Raw genomic sequence first — 14,080 nt, 5'->3', positions numbered from 1 at the left:
GTCACGGACATAAAGTACCATGTCGTCCGCATATAACGATATGTGTAGCGGCCGCTGTGGAAACTGCAGCGCCGAGTAGTGGTGTTTTTGCCGAATTTGACATGCCAAGGGCTCCAACGCCAATGCAAGAAGCAGGGGCGACAGCGGGCAGCCCTGCCTCGTGCCCCGCGTGATGCGTATTGGGTCAGAGATGTAGTTATTGACCTTAATGCAGGCGATGGGCGCCGTATACAGCAGCTGTATCCCCTGGAGAAAAATCGGTGGGAAGCCCATGCGTTGCAATATCGTTTGCAGGTAAGGCCATTCGATGGAATCGAAGGCCTTCGCCGCATCAAGGAGCACCGCCGCCGCCTTGGTATTAGGAGTTAAATAGTGCGACAATGCAAAGAGCGTCCTGGTGTTATGAACCGTGGACCTAGTCGGGATAAACCCCGACTGGTCCGGCAACACCAATTTAGTCATAAGTGGTTGTAACCTCGTGGCTATGAGTTTAGCGAGTATTTTATTATCGACATTTATTAAGGACAATGGCCTATACGAATCACAGCATTCGGGGTCTTTATCTGGTTTTAATAGAGTTATAATCATGGCCTCTCGCAGGGACGGCGGCAGCTGCTGCCGTTCATGAGCCTCACCATACATGTCCACCAAATGTGGCACCAATTGTTCCGCGAATGTTTTGTAGAACTCGCCTGTAAACCCATCAGGGCCCGGCGCTTTGCGGTTTGGGAGAGATTTGATGACCTCCGTCACCTCCTCCTCAGTTATAGGCGCAGATAAGTATTCCCTCTGTGCATCCGATAGCCATGCAATCGCAACATCTGCCAGATACTCCATTATCTCTACAGACGTTGCCTGAGATTGCGATGTATAGAGTTTCATACGTTTTCTTGAATGCCGCAAGTATGCCTGGCATGTCCGATCGCAGTTCGCCCGCGTCGTCTCTTACCGCCCTTACCACCTGCGGTCGTCTGCCGGAACAGATTTTTGCTGCTAGACTTCTGCTCGGACGGCCCCCTTCCCCATAACGGCGCGCTTCCTGCCGCCTGCCAATATATTTTAATTCATCGTCTGCATATGTCTGATATTCCGTGAGAAGAACACGAATTTCACCAAGCAGGCGCAGATCGTGTGTGTTTTCATATTCGCGTTCTAGGTCACTGAGCTTATCTTCACGTATAGTAAGCTGTCGTCTTATATCCTTTAGTATGCCTGCAGTTGTACCAATGCAAACGCCGCGAACAGTTGCCTTAAATGCCTCCCATAACAGGCCCCTGTCCTTCGTCGTGGGGGCATTAATGGCAAAATATTCCTCTATAGCCTGAGTTAACGTTTCCTTATAGATCGGGTCCAACAGTGCCCTGGCGTTGAATTTCCAGCTATACAGTGGCGGTGTGTAACGCGGGATCTTCAGCGCCAGCAGGACCGGACTGTGGTCTGATATCGTCCTGGGGAGGTGCTTAACGGTATCCACCCAGTGTATTATCTCCTCCGATCCTAGCCAATAGTCTATGCGTGACCAACTGCCATGAGCAGCAGAGACATGCGTCGCTTCTTTGCTGGTCGGGTTCCGGACCCGCCAAATATCTAATAGACACCTGTTGATCATAAGTTCCGTTACTTTGCTTACCGCCTTTTTATGCGGCTCCTGTGCAGTGCCCGACCTATCAAGTGTGTCATTCAGTGCAAGGTTGAAGTCTCCTCCCCATAGCACTGGCACGTCTGGGAGTTCACACAATGTGCGCCATATCTTGTGGTAGAATTCGGGGTCATCCACATTGGGACCATACGTGTTGAGTATGGCTATTCGTTGCCCCCGCACACTCCCCGAGATGAGGACCGACCTCCCCGTGTTATCAGTGAGCGTGGTGTCAATATCGAACCGTATCCCCTTCTTTACCAATATAATTACACCCCTAGCGTATGACGAATACGAGGATCCATGTGCGGCTTCCGCCCATCTGCTACCCAGCTGTGACCTAGTTGTAGGTGCTATGTGCGTTTCCTGTAGTAGTGCAATGTCTATCGCATGTCTATCTAAGTATGCAAAAACTTGCCTAACTTTTTTGGGGTTGTTGAGACCCCTGACATTCCACGTTAATAACTGCAGTGGCTTAAGTTGTGCTGTCATAGTTGTGTAGATGCATCTATGTGCTCTGTACGATTAAACACTTGAGAACTTGCAGCCATGTTCCAATACCTCCACAGCCACATTGTCATAGAAATACAAAAAAACACAGTGGATTCAGCAACGTGTCTCAAACGCCCCAGTCTGTAAACCAACATACCCCAACCCCCTTGTACCCCCCACCTCCCACTTCAGCACCCCAACCATGCCAAAGCCATATCCCCTCTGCAGTTAAACACATAACTCAAACTTTGTTTGGGGAGCTCCCATGCAGGGGATCCACCTAGAGCGCACATCAACATCCACCGAAATGGATGTGGTCAAGCGTACAGATATTTCGCAGACCTATCCCAGCCCGCACTGCCATGCTCACTGCCGGGCATGCATGAGCACTCCCTGAGACTCTTAGCGCCTAGTGTACCCATGATACAGCACGTTCACCGGTCTCCTTATCACCAACCCAGAGTTTAATAGCAACAATAGCGGCCTGTTTTCCCACCCCGCAGCTCATGTCCACAGTGTCCCAATGTACTTCGAGCCGTACATCAGTTTGGGGCTCGCCCAGTTCAGTCTACAATATCCCAGATGAGTATATAGATGGGTAGACCTTACCAGTGTATAATGCTGCATTAGCAAGTGTCGACATACCCACGGTGGTCAGTTAGTCCTGGTCACTCTCGTGCACTGTATGCTGTTTTTCTTTGCGCCTGGCTAGCACTTGCTTGAGGAAGTCCTGGGCTGCTTTCGGTGACTGTAGGATGGTCACGCGGCCTTCATGGTTCACTTTTAGGCGCGCGGGATACAACATTGCGTACTCGATTTTAAGATTGCGCAGTTTCTCTTTTACCGCTCCGAATTCTTTCCTTGCCTGCTGCACTGCCATTGTGAAATCCGGGTAAAATTCCAGTTGATTACCTTTGCAGTTGATCTGCCGTTTTTCCCGCGCCAACCGCAGTATAGTATCGCGGTCTCTATAGTTAAGAACACGGACCAGTATGATACGTGGCGTTGCTCCTGGCTTCGGTCGCGGGGCCAGAGATCTGTGGGCACGCTCCACCACGAACATTTTGGAGAGATTCTCCACACCAAATACATCACGTAGTAGGTCCTCAATATATGTCTCCATGTGGCCCGTGTAAGTTGACTCAGGAATCCCTGCAATACGAACGTTGTTACGTCAGGATCTCGCTTCTAAATACTCCGACTTGGCCCTAATAACGTCCAGTACCCGCTCCATCTCTGCACATTTCTTTGTCGTGCTATGGGATCCATCTTCCACCGCCGAGATACGAGTTTCCGCCTCCACCAGCCGCTCCCCATGTTTGTCCAGCTTAGCCGCCATGTTGTCCACACGCAGAGTGATCGTGTCCAGTTTGCCTTTTATATCTTGTAGGCTTCGTTGAATGGCCTGCAGCACCCCCTCCATGCCCTCCGACAACCCCGGGTCAGTGTCCGGTACGGTGGCCTGCGTCGTCGTCGTCTCCTTGGACGCTTTTTTTGCCTCAAATTGGAGCTTGGCCTGTCCCCTGTCTGGCTTTCCCATGTCGCCTTCCCGCTGGTGTCAATCTGCAAGCTGTAAGCACCTGCGCCGAGTGGCGCCACGCCAATGTTAAGGGTCACAGCCTGTCCCCGCAGGTACCGCAACCAAGTTTAGGTATTCACTATTGCCAATATGTCACACCATGCCTTAGACTGCGTGCACCTGGGACGGTAGTGAGGCCGGCACCCAGGTCGTCAAGCACCACACGTTGCTGCTCTCTGCTCAGCGCTCCATCGCCTACACAGTCGCTTCACTGGGACAGGACACCGACAGCCAGACCATCCATAGCACGTTATTGAGCTGTAGCCCCCATAGCACTACGGCCCATCCACCGTTGTTACACGATCCAGCAGAGCCACATCGGGGACGCCGCAAGGGCAAACCGCCGGCGCCAGATGCAGCAAACTTCCGCCGTTAGCCCTCAGGCCGGGTTCCCCTCACCAGTCCTCCGACGTGAGGGGGCAACTGCGGTCTTCCGTTGCTCCGCCGTGTCACCACAGGTGTCCCGGGCGCCTTCCCTCAACGATCAGGTGTCCAGCAGCCCCCACCGCAATGACCAACGCTCCTCCGTTCCATGCCGCCGGCAGTCGCTCGCCGCCCCCCGATCACGCTCACCTACTCCGCCCCGTGTAGCGCCGTCCCAGGCGCCGTGTACTTCAATATCAGGTCCCGGGGGGGCCACGCAGCGCTCTGTCCGCCTCTCTGTGTTACCGAAGCAGTCCGTCTATGCCGTCTCTCGAGCGTTTACCGTTGGTCTCTGGGCGCCGCCATCTTGTTCGCGCCGTTCCTCCACTCCAGGTCGGAGAACAAGTTCGGCTTACGGGTCGCTGCAGCCGTGTATCCGCTGTATCACACGGTCCGATCCAAGCCCCACGTTTCCGATGACTGCTGCTTTCATTTGCGGGCCGGTTCATGTCCGCCTTACGCTATTACTGCCGCATTTTCAGCTCGACCAGGCGGAGCCGTCTTAACAGGCGGCCATCTCGCCGTGCGCCCTCTAGCGCCCCCTTTCCAAAGGTCTCCTTTAGTTTTGATTCCCTGTAAGGGAAGTAGTGGGGAGCAATTTTGGTTAAATGTTGGCGTCTGAGACTGGCACCACTAGGCTTTCTGAAGTAGGGTGATAAGTGAGGAAATATGGATCACTGAGAGCAGGGCGATGTGCCTGGCAACCATTCGACTGACATATGGGTCTGAGCACCGTTTGCCTAGGTCCTCAGACGTATGTCTGTAAGGTCCTCATTAAAGGGAAGAAGAGGCTCAGTTTAATTGAAATGTATGCACTATGTTACACAATATTATGCAACATTCGTTTGAAGCCTTATAAACAACAAAGCCTTTGAAAGGAGAAACAAAGTCTGCACACTGCATACAATATTTTGAGGACCACAGTCCAATAATTGCAGTGCTTTGCGATGACGCTTGGTCTTTCATCTGGCCTTTGTTATTAGTGTTATGGTTGTTATGGATTACTAAAATGGCTGTGATGGCCAATCTCAATGTCAAGGATCCTTTGAATGTTATGAAAATGTAAATAAAGACAATGGAAAGATCAGCAAAAACGTCAAACAATTGAAATGTATGAAGTAAGGAAATCTACAATGAATTCAAATGAGACTTGGGTGCTTTTTCCCGACATACTGTCAGTCAGCAGATGATTCTAAAGCAACATATACTGAAGCAGAAAGTAAGGAAGAGCTTGGTAGATCAAGCTCAGAGAGCAGTGATGTAGCAAAGAAGAACACGCAAATCAATGCTGAACAGTGACGTGCGTTTAGAAGGTGTCTGAGGCAATTACTGCACAAGATTGAAGTGGCCATATGCATGTTATCAAACTGGAAAACAGGGCTGTAACAAGTCCAGGATATACCTGGGCATTTTACTCCCACACACTAAAGAATGCACTCGTAACAACCAAGCCATAAAATTATGTAGCAACCATTTTTGTTAGAAATGTTATGTAGAATATGAATTTCCACTTACATTACTGGGACAGGGGACCTCATAGGCAGATGCACCAATGGTAGCAGGTTGGAGGTACTTGAAAGGGCCTTCTTTGGAGGTATCCTCACTCATGACGGGACATTGTGTTGCAGGAGCCCAGAGACTTGGTCTTGTGGGACTCAGAATGCTGCTTAAACAAAACAAGATGTGGAGCACAGAAACACAAGACCGCTTTTAGGGTGGTAGATCTTGCTTGCATATTCCTTTAAGACTGTAAATTATGCCTGGACAAAACATTGAGCAAGCAACGAGATAGGCATCACAAGACGTCTTTACGCTAGACATAGAAAACCATCACAATTTCTGTGACATTTAGCAAGGAATAAGCTACATTGGAAAACATTCTCCTAGTATGAATATTTGATAAAATAATATAAAACACTGTGATGAACTGATAAAGCATAGCTGCCTTAAAAGATCTGGGGAATGCTGTGAACTTTGAAGTTACGATTTTATTTTCAATAGGCCTATGGTGAAGCGTGTGGAAGGATCACTGGATATATTGCATGTAAATGGAGCACTATAAAAAGAAAATTTGAACACTGACAGGCAAGAACATAATTTAACTATGGGTACCAAACTATTAAAGTGGTCCATATAGACAAATATCAATTTGTTTACGACATCGTGTTTGTTGGATAATTTAAGGTGAATGCAACATTCGCAAAGAGGATGGCTAAACCAGATAGAATTTTAAGAATTTGACAGAGTTGTTTAGGTAGTCCTCTACCACCACTTACTCAAAAGATGTTTTAGAGGGAAATTATACAAATATATGTTTCTTAGACTTCTTAAACTAGCCAATACTGGCAAGGATTTAAAGGCACTCCTAGTAGGAGTTGGGTGTTCGGCTTGAAGATGTATCACTATTTGTGACAGGATTGACACCATGTTTACCTTTTTACCTCCTCTTTGTTTTCCAAACTCCAGGTCAGTCACCTCTCTAGGACATGGTTTAGAAAAGAACCAGATGCTCTGACATACATTGACCAATGGCCCTGTGATGGTCAAACTGTTCATTATTTGTTTCCGATAGCAGAGTGGCACTGGTGAAAACCTGGGTGGGTAAAGCATGAGTGTGATGCAGAACATGTGTAGCGATTTGATGTATGCGCCCTGCATTTTCCAAGCTCAAATGACGCAAAAGTTTCAAAACAGATGTTATGTATATTGCTCCTGCTTTACTAGTTGTACTGCAATGGATGAGAGGCTGAGTGACTGATTAGCTCAACAGCCCTTGCCATTCAGAGCAAAGGCAGGGGGGCATTTAAACTACCCACAGAAACATATGCAAATATTTAACAGTACACTTGACATTGATCTTATCAACATTAAGGTAGGAAACGAAACACAACATGAACTGACAAAGCCAGTAGACACAGTTCTTTAAACAAATATGTGAACATCCTTTGAAGACTGGCTAGTATATATTGTGAGTTGGATGAATGGGTAAGTTGGTGAATGTGAGAACCAGGCAAAGAGTGAGGGATGGAAGTGCATGGATGAATGAGGGCACACTAAGATGATGAATGAGCGAGTCAGGGGTGGATGGGTGAGTATACATATGGATGAGTGAGTAGAAGAATGGATGAGAGAAAGGATGGTTAGGAAACTTAGTGGGTTCAGTAAGTGCACAGTTGCAGGGGTGTGGAATTTAATAAAATATCTACTTGTCCATGGGGCAGGTTGCTTCATAAATCTACTTGTCCTGTAACAAAATCCACTTGTCCCTTTTGTGCCATGTAATGTGGCGACAAATTACGACAGCAATCTCATTAAGCAAGAGTTCTGATAAAGCATCTCTAATTATGCCAGTGCTCGTACCATAGTGGGGTTTGAATACTAGCAATTCCCGTATGTTGCTACGTTTCTGCAGGTCTACATACTGGGGCTGAAGGTAGTGGTAAGCAATAGTTCAAGGGTTGGAATGCCCTTTTGAGTCTGTGCAAACCTACTAACTTACATCTTTTAAGGGTTTTCACCAACTCTTTTCTAGCTTTTCCCATACTGAAAAAGGTTGGAAATTTACTCCTGGCAGTGGCGGACGTAAAACTTCTTCAGGGTTGGGAAAAAAGTGGTTGGAGGAAAAGTGAACTTGAAACATTCAGATTTTCACATGAGCAAATCTACACAAGCACATTTGCTCATGCTAAAATGCAGTCCACAAATATTTTCTAGGAGTACTATTTCTTGGCCTACTTCTGTAAATTCTTGTGAATTCATGGAGACTCTATATCTGCACGTAACACATGGATATATACCATGGATGCACCTTTGAGACTTTCTTTAATAATTGGGTCTCTAATTAGGCCTGGGGTTAACCATGACCTTTTGTGTTTAGTAAAATTATGTCTCTCTCTCTCTCTCTCGGTCTATTAGCTGGCTTCACTGTGAGTGACAGTATTCTGCTCTATTACAAGGAGCATATTGGCACACAAAGTAGTTTTGTTCAGTGCCTGGAACTGCTGTGGCAATGTGTGCTTTTTGAGACCAAAAACTGTTTTTGCTGTTGCCAATGCTTGTTAGAATGGCGAGGGCCCTGCAGCTCCCACACAGATAAGGTTTAACAAAAACCATGCCTAAACAAGTCACGCATTGACAAACCCAAAAGCCTGACCACCAATTTCAGACCTACTGGCTTTGCCAATGCTTGTTTATTTTTGTTTCCCACAATTGGATTTTAACTGGTTACACTGATTTTCCATTATGAATATTTTTGGGAAATACAAGCATACATCAACATGTTACTAAATGATGCTACAAAGATAAGGTACCTAAAATCTTACAGTAGTTTAGCAAAATATTTTTTTCCTACTTGCATTTTTTGTGAACATTTTATTTTGAAATGAAGATTCATCACTGTTGCTTTCAAGCTTCTGCAAATATTTGCATATAATCAGAGAGCATTCTGGGAGCATTATACATAGCCTCATATTACTAAACTTTGAAAACGTGTGTACATGTTTATACTGGAACCACCATCAGTGGTGCAGGCAGAGCTGACAACATTTACTTTTAGTGCTCACCCTAATAAAGGCTTTGCATTAATGAACCATAAATACAAGTTTGAACAGTGTTAACACATGGACACACATATTAACTGTAGACAATGCCCTTCCTTGATCCATAATGTGGTACTGTAACATGGCAGCCAAAGGGTTTGTGCTGCAGGGGTTGGGCCTACTTGTCCCAAGGACAAAATACACATGAAAACTTGTTGCCCTTGAACCCAAACAATATGGGCATCGGGCTATAGGAATTCCACATCCCTGAGTTGTGATAATAAGAGTTGATGAGTAAGCATGTGAGTACACAGATGGATGAATCGCTGAATGGGTAAGTATATGTATGGAGGGATGATTGAGCTGATAGATAGACTCACCCCTCCTGGTGCAACCTTAAGTGTGCCTGCCAAATAATAGTGTCCCTGCGTGATTTCCCATCAAATGTGCCTAATAACAGGAGTGTTGCATTAACAGATAACATTTCTCAACCCTTGCTCCTGCTCCAAAGCTCAGTCACAGAATATAGAGAATGAGGGAGAATATTCATTTGTCGTTATCTGAGGCTCCCCTGGGCAATGATCCGGTTTACCTGTGGCCTGCTGATGATACTCCTAAACCTACCAGCCACATTTGCCAGTGTAATCGTTCTAATTTACTATAATCTCTAAACCCAGAGGCAATCACATGCCTAGCTCATGACTGTATATCCTTGTTCCTTTCAGGGTGTTCTTTCTTTGTAGACCAGGACCAAAAGACCCAAACATCTCCTTCAGCTCTATCACAAGGCTCTGTCCTACGCTCTGCACTAAACCCTCTCTGCTCACTATACAGTATCTTCACGGGGGTTGTTAAATCCTTATTTGTGCACACATTTAACGTTAGATCGTCAGTATTCAAATTTGTTTTTCCCCCTTACCTTTATATCTAACCTTCAGTCATGTGTTTTGGACCCTGCCATCCAGCACCGGATGTTGCTCTCATCCAAAATTCTAGGCCTTCACTTTGCTGCCTCATCATTCCCCATCTCTCTATCTAACTTAACCTAGAATTTGCCCCATCGACTAGATACCTCAGGGGTCTTTTCACCCCATTAAAAAAATGGAACACTACATCACAGCAAGACACCAATAACGCAGCACACACAAGCTCTGCTCCCTCATCCAATTCAACACAGCGAAAGTATTTATTAAGTAACACATGCGGAGCGCTAGGTGGCGCCGGTCCAGCATGGCCGCTTCGCGCTGAAGCTCCGGCCGTCGGACCCTGTCAATCCTCCATAGCCCATCCTCAACTGCCCTGGCTCCTTTCTGAATGCCCCGGAGCCTTGGATCGCCCGGCCTCCCCTGGCCTGAATTTGCGGAGTATTTGCCCCCTCGGAGCTGAGTTCTGTCCAGATCGGTCTGCTTGGTGCGTGGAGGCTTCTGTCCTGGCTCCAGGGCTCGCGCAGCTAATCGAGCCCGCGGCGCCCACGAGGGGATTAGGCCTGAGTGCCCCGGCGGCTGGGATGAGGTGCTCCGGCGGATCCTGCGCCCCCCCCTTGAGGTGGCGATCGGAGCATCTGCTCGAGGTTTGACCGCTGGAGGTGAGGTGGTGTGGAGGCTCCCCCCCTGGGAGGCGACTCAGTGCGGGGGTCTGGTGGTGGCTGGGACGCTGGTGCTAGCCCCGGAGGGTCGACCGGAGAAGTTGTGGGGGTGGACGTGGTGGGGGGGCCCCCCCCATCGGACCGGAGATCGGTGGTCAGGGGGAGCGGCTACGTCCTCCCCCCCCCCCCCCCCCCGCAAACCTTCTTGAACTTGCTCGGGCTCGCTGTGGCCTGCTACGGCATGGTGGTGTGGGAGACGCCGCCTTGGGGGTTCGGGCGGCGGGCCGGCGGTTGGGGGGAAGCAGACCATCCTTCGCCCCCCTCTTTTTTCCCCCCCACGTCCGACTCCGTAGCCCAGTGTGAGGGGCTGGGACGGACCATCTCGAGCTGGATGAGTGCTGTTTAGCGCCAAGGGCTTTGCCTGACCAACACGCCCTATCGCCCCCCACGCGGGGGTGCCCCGGATCCGGGACTGCGGGACCCGGCGGCGCTTCACTAGATTTGACGTGGTTGGGGCCTCAGTGTTGGCGGTCCCGGAGTGTGGCTTCATTGGCAGTGCCTGGGGATGCATCATTCCCCCTGGGCAAACGCGACCAGACGAACGTGGTCAGCGCCCGAGGCGTGAGTCTTCAATACCGCCTGTGCTGCTGGACTTTGCATCCGCATCAGCGTTGTGTATCACGGCCCTGGGAGGACTGCGGGCGGTGGGGGCATCGACCCCCTGGGGGGAGATCCATGGCGCGGGCGGCCGCCCCGCGACTGCGGCAGCTGTGAGAAGGCTTGGCCCCGACGGTGGCGCCTGGCTGGAGGCGGCGCTCCTCCAGGGGGCATCAGGGGTTGGAGGCGCGCGGCGGCTCACGGGGGCTCATCGGCTGCCGGGTCGGGCAGACAGCGGAGCGGCGCCCTACGGGAAGGACGGAAGGTAGCCCTCTAACCAACCGGAGTGTGACATTTGCGTTTTCCCTGCCGCCATCCACCTCCCGAGTCCTGGCGGAGCGGTGAAGGCGGCCCCAGTGATTCTTCGACTGGGTGTGGTGCTCCCGTGGTCCCAGGGGCTGCCGCCATGGGTAAGGACAGGGCGTCCAAACCGGCGCACGCGGCCACCCAGACCAAGATCGACAAATTTGCGACCTCCAAGAGGGGGCTGGGCCCCGCCGGAGAGGGGACCCAGACCCCTGGCACGGACCTGGCTGCCATCCTGCAGGCCATCACGGCGTCCCGCTCCTCACTGGAGGGGATGGTGGGAGAGGTGAAGGTCGACGTGGCCCTTATTCGACAGGACCTGTGCAACGCCACCGCCAGTATCTCTGAAGCTGAATCTAGAATCTTGACAGCTGAAGATGATATCCGTCAGCTGCAGGACCAAGTACGGGAGCTGACCACTCACTCTAAGGAACTGCATCGCCGGGTTGAAGATGCCGAAAACCGTGCCCGCCGCTGTAACCTCCACCTGGTGGGCTTCCCGGAGGGAGCAGAGGCGGGTCGGGCGGACGACTTCTTGGAACGATGGTTTAGATCCTGGATGCCAGCTGACAGTCTCTCGGCATGTTTTGTGGTGGAAAGGGCGCATCGGTCCCTGGCTCCCAGACCCCCGGGGGCGCCCCCCGTCCCTTCATCCTAAAGCTCCTTAATTTCAGAGACAGAGATGCGATCCTCCGGGAGGCCAGGCGCTCCGAGACCCTCAAGTACCAAAACCACACAATCATGGTTGTCCCGGACTACACTCGAGAGGTCCAGGAGCTACGGCGCTCCTACACGGAGGTAAAGCAGAAGATGCGATCCATGGGCCTTCAATATCAGCTGCAATTCCCGGCCCGCCTCCGAGTTGTTTTCCAACACAAAACTTTCTTCTTTGACACGCCACGAGCGCCCTGGACCTGGCTAACGGAGGAGTGCCCCCTGCACCGGCATGGACAGAGATCGCCGGCGGGTGGACGGGAGGCGCCCCATTCTTCTAGATCTCGGAGACGGCGCCGCACGCTGCCCCGGGGACGCACTGGAGAAGAGGCGATGGTCACGCGCTCCGGGGGGCGGCAGCGGCGAGCGTCTGGGGCGTCCTCGGCCTCGTCGGTGGTGCATGTCAGTCCTGTGGCCGCTGGGCGGCAGGCCGTGTCCCCCCGGCGGGCGGCCTCCGCGACCCGGCCCGCCCCTCAAGTGGACACTTCAGACCTCTCCCGTAGCCCCGTTATCTGACTTTCCTACTTTGTCTGTTCTTGGTGATCTGTCGGGGAGGGGAGGCTGGGGCGTGAGTCCTGGCTGCAGGAACTGGAGGTCGGGCTTCAGTGCTCCAATATGCTTAATGCTCTCAGCCAGGGCGGACAAATTGGGTGTGTTTTGATTTTTCAAGGGGTCCACTGGCACTAAAGCCCGAGCGTTTTAGCTTGGTTGTTGTGGTTACAAACTGTTAGGGCGACAGATGCTTCCGTTCTCGAAGTATAGGGTGGGGAATGTGGGGTTGGGGTTGGTTTGGGGTTGTTATTTCCTCCTAGAGAGGCTTCTGTTGATTGAGGGTTCACTCCTCACTGTTGTAACTCTAAGGCATCATGTATCGTTTGACCTGATCTTCTGTCCGATCTCCTCAGATTCCTCCTTTCCCAAGGCCCATGCACCCACGCACCCTTTGGCCCTGGCGAGGGCAGGGGTCCCACTGGGTGGGGGTTCCAGACATGCTTCCCGACTTATCCACTGCTTGCTTCCGTGGCTACCTCCTCCTCATACTGTCAGACATTCCCCCAGGTTACCCCTATGACGGACGCACCGGTGCCTAGGGTCGCCATTCGCGTGCTGTCCTGGAACGTAAATGATCTCTTGGATAGTTTCAAACGCATGACGGTTCTTAAATACGCACAGCGTGCGGAGATTGATGTGCTCCTCCTCCAGGAGACCCACCTGTTAGGTAATAAGTGTCCTTTCCTCGCCCACTACGGCTACGATAGGGTCTGGCACTCCGGTTTTGCTAGGGGCTCCCGGGGGGTGGCTATCCTGCTCAAACGATCCTTTCCCTTTGTACTAGCCTAGGTCCACCTAGACCCCCAGGGGATGGCCGTCGCGGTTTGTGGCACTCTTGAAGGCAGGCCGCTCACTCTGCTGTCCCTCTACGCCGCGCCGTCCCTGCTGCACACCGCTCTCTCCTACACCGCACATCTACTCCCCAGACTTCCAGTGGGTGCACTGGTCCTTGGGGGAGACTTTAATGCGGTGTACACGCCTCACCTGGACTCGACGGGCCCGATTTCCCTTACCAGAGCCGCTCGTGCGAAGCAGCTATCGTGTTGGGCGGAGGCCCAGGGCCTGTGCGACGTCTGGAGGGTTTGGCACCCACATGATCGCCAGTATACCCACACCTCGGCGTCGCACCATTCTCACGCCCGGATTGACATACTCTTTGCCCCCTTTACTGAGTGTGCAGGGGTTCGCGACGTCCGCATTCTGCCGAGGGGCCTCTCGGACCACTCACCTGTGCTCCTCGCTCTTGGCCCGCCTCCCTTTACTGCCCGTCCGACGTGGCGTTTGAACGCCTGGTTCCTTCAAGACAAAGCCTTTCGGAAGGCGGTGGAACGTGAGATTGGGGAGTACTACTCTCACAACACAGGCTCCGTCTCGTCCTCGGCTGTCCTCTGGGAGGCCGGCAAGGCGACTATCAGAGGGGCGGCTAAGGGGCATCTGCAACGGCAACGTCGTCGCCAACTCCAGCAGCTCACAGCGTGTGAAGCGCAGGCCTTGGAGCTGGAACGTGAACAGGCCATGTTGGGAGACGCCACTCGGGCGCGACGGTTGGCCTTTCTCCGAGAGGAGATACGCACGCATTCTCTAGAAGCGGCGAA

The 14,080-nt window shown here is 51.5% G+C and overlaps 1 protein-coding gene across 5 annotated transcripts in view; it reads right to left on the bottom strand.

Moving 5' to 3' along the window:
* NUGGC (nuclear GTPase, germinal center associated) overlaps nt 1–14,080 on the bottom strand; it is a 1,337,967-nt gene that overhangs the window by 77,074 nt on the left and 1,246,813 nt on the right. For 4 of the 5 annotated variants that reach the window (XM_085604518.1, XM_085604516.1, XM_085604519.1 and 1 more), the window contains one exon: nt 5,649–5,799. In XM_085604518.1, the coding sequence (XP_085460644.1) occupies nt 5,649–5,799 (151 nt within the window). The remainder of the gene's footprint in view (nt 1–5,648; nt 5,800–14,080) is intronic. The other variant, XM_085604517.1, reaches the window with a different exon arrangement.

Source organism: Triturus cristatus, chromosome 5_1 (assembly GCF_964204655.1).
Source record: "Triturus cristatus chromosome 5_1, aTriCri1.1, whole genome shotgun sequence".
Taxonomy (NCBI): Eukaryota; Metazoa; Chordata; class Amphibia; order Caudata; family Salamandridae; genus Triturus; species Triturus cristatus.
This window is presented reverse-complemented; position numbering and strand designations above follow the sequence as displayed.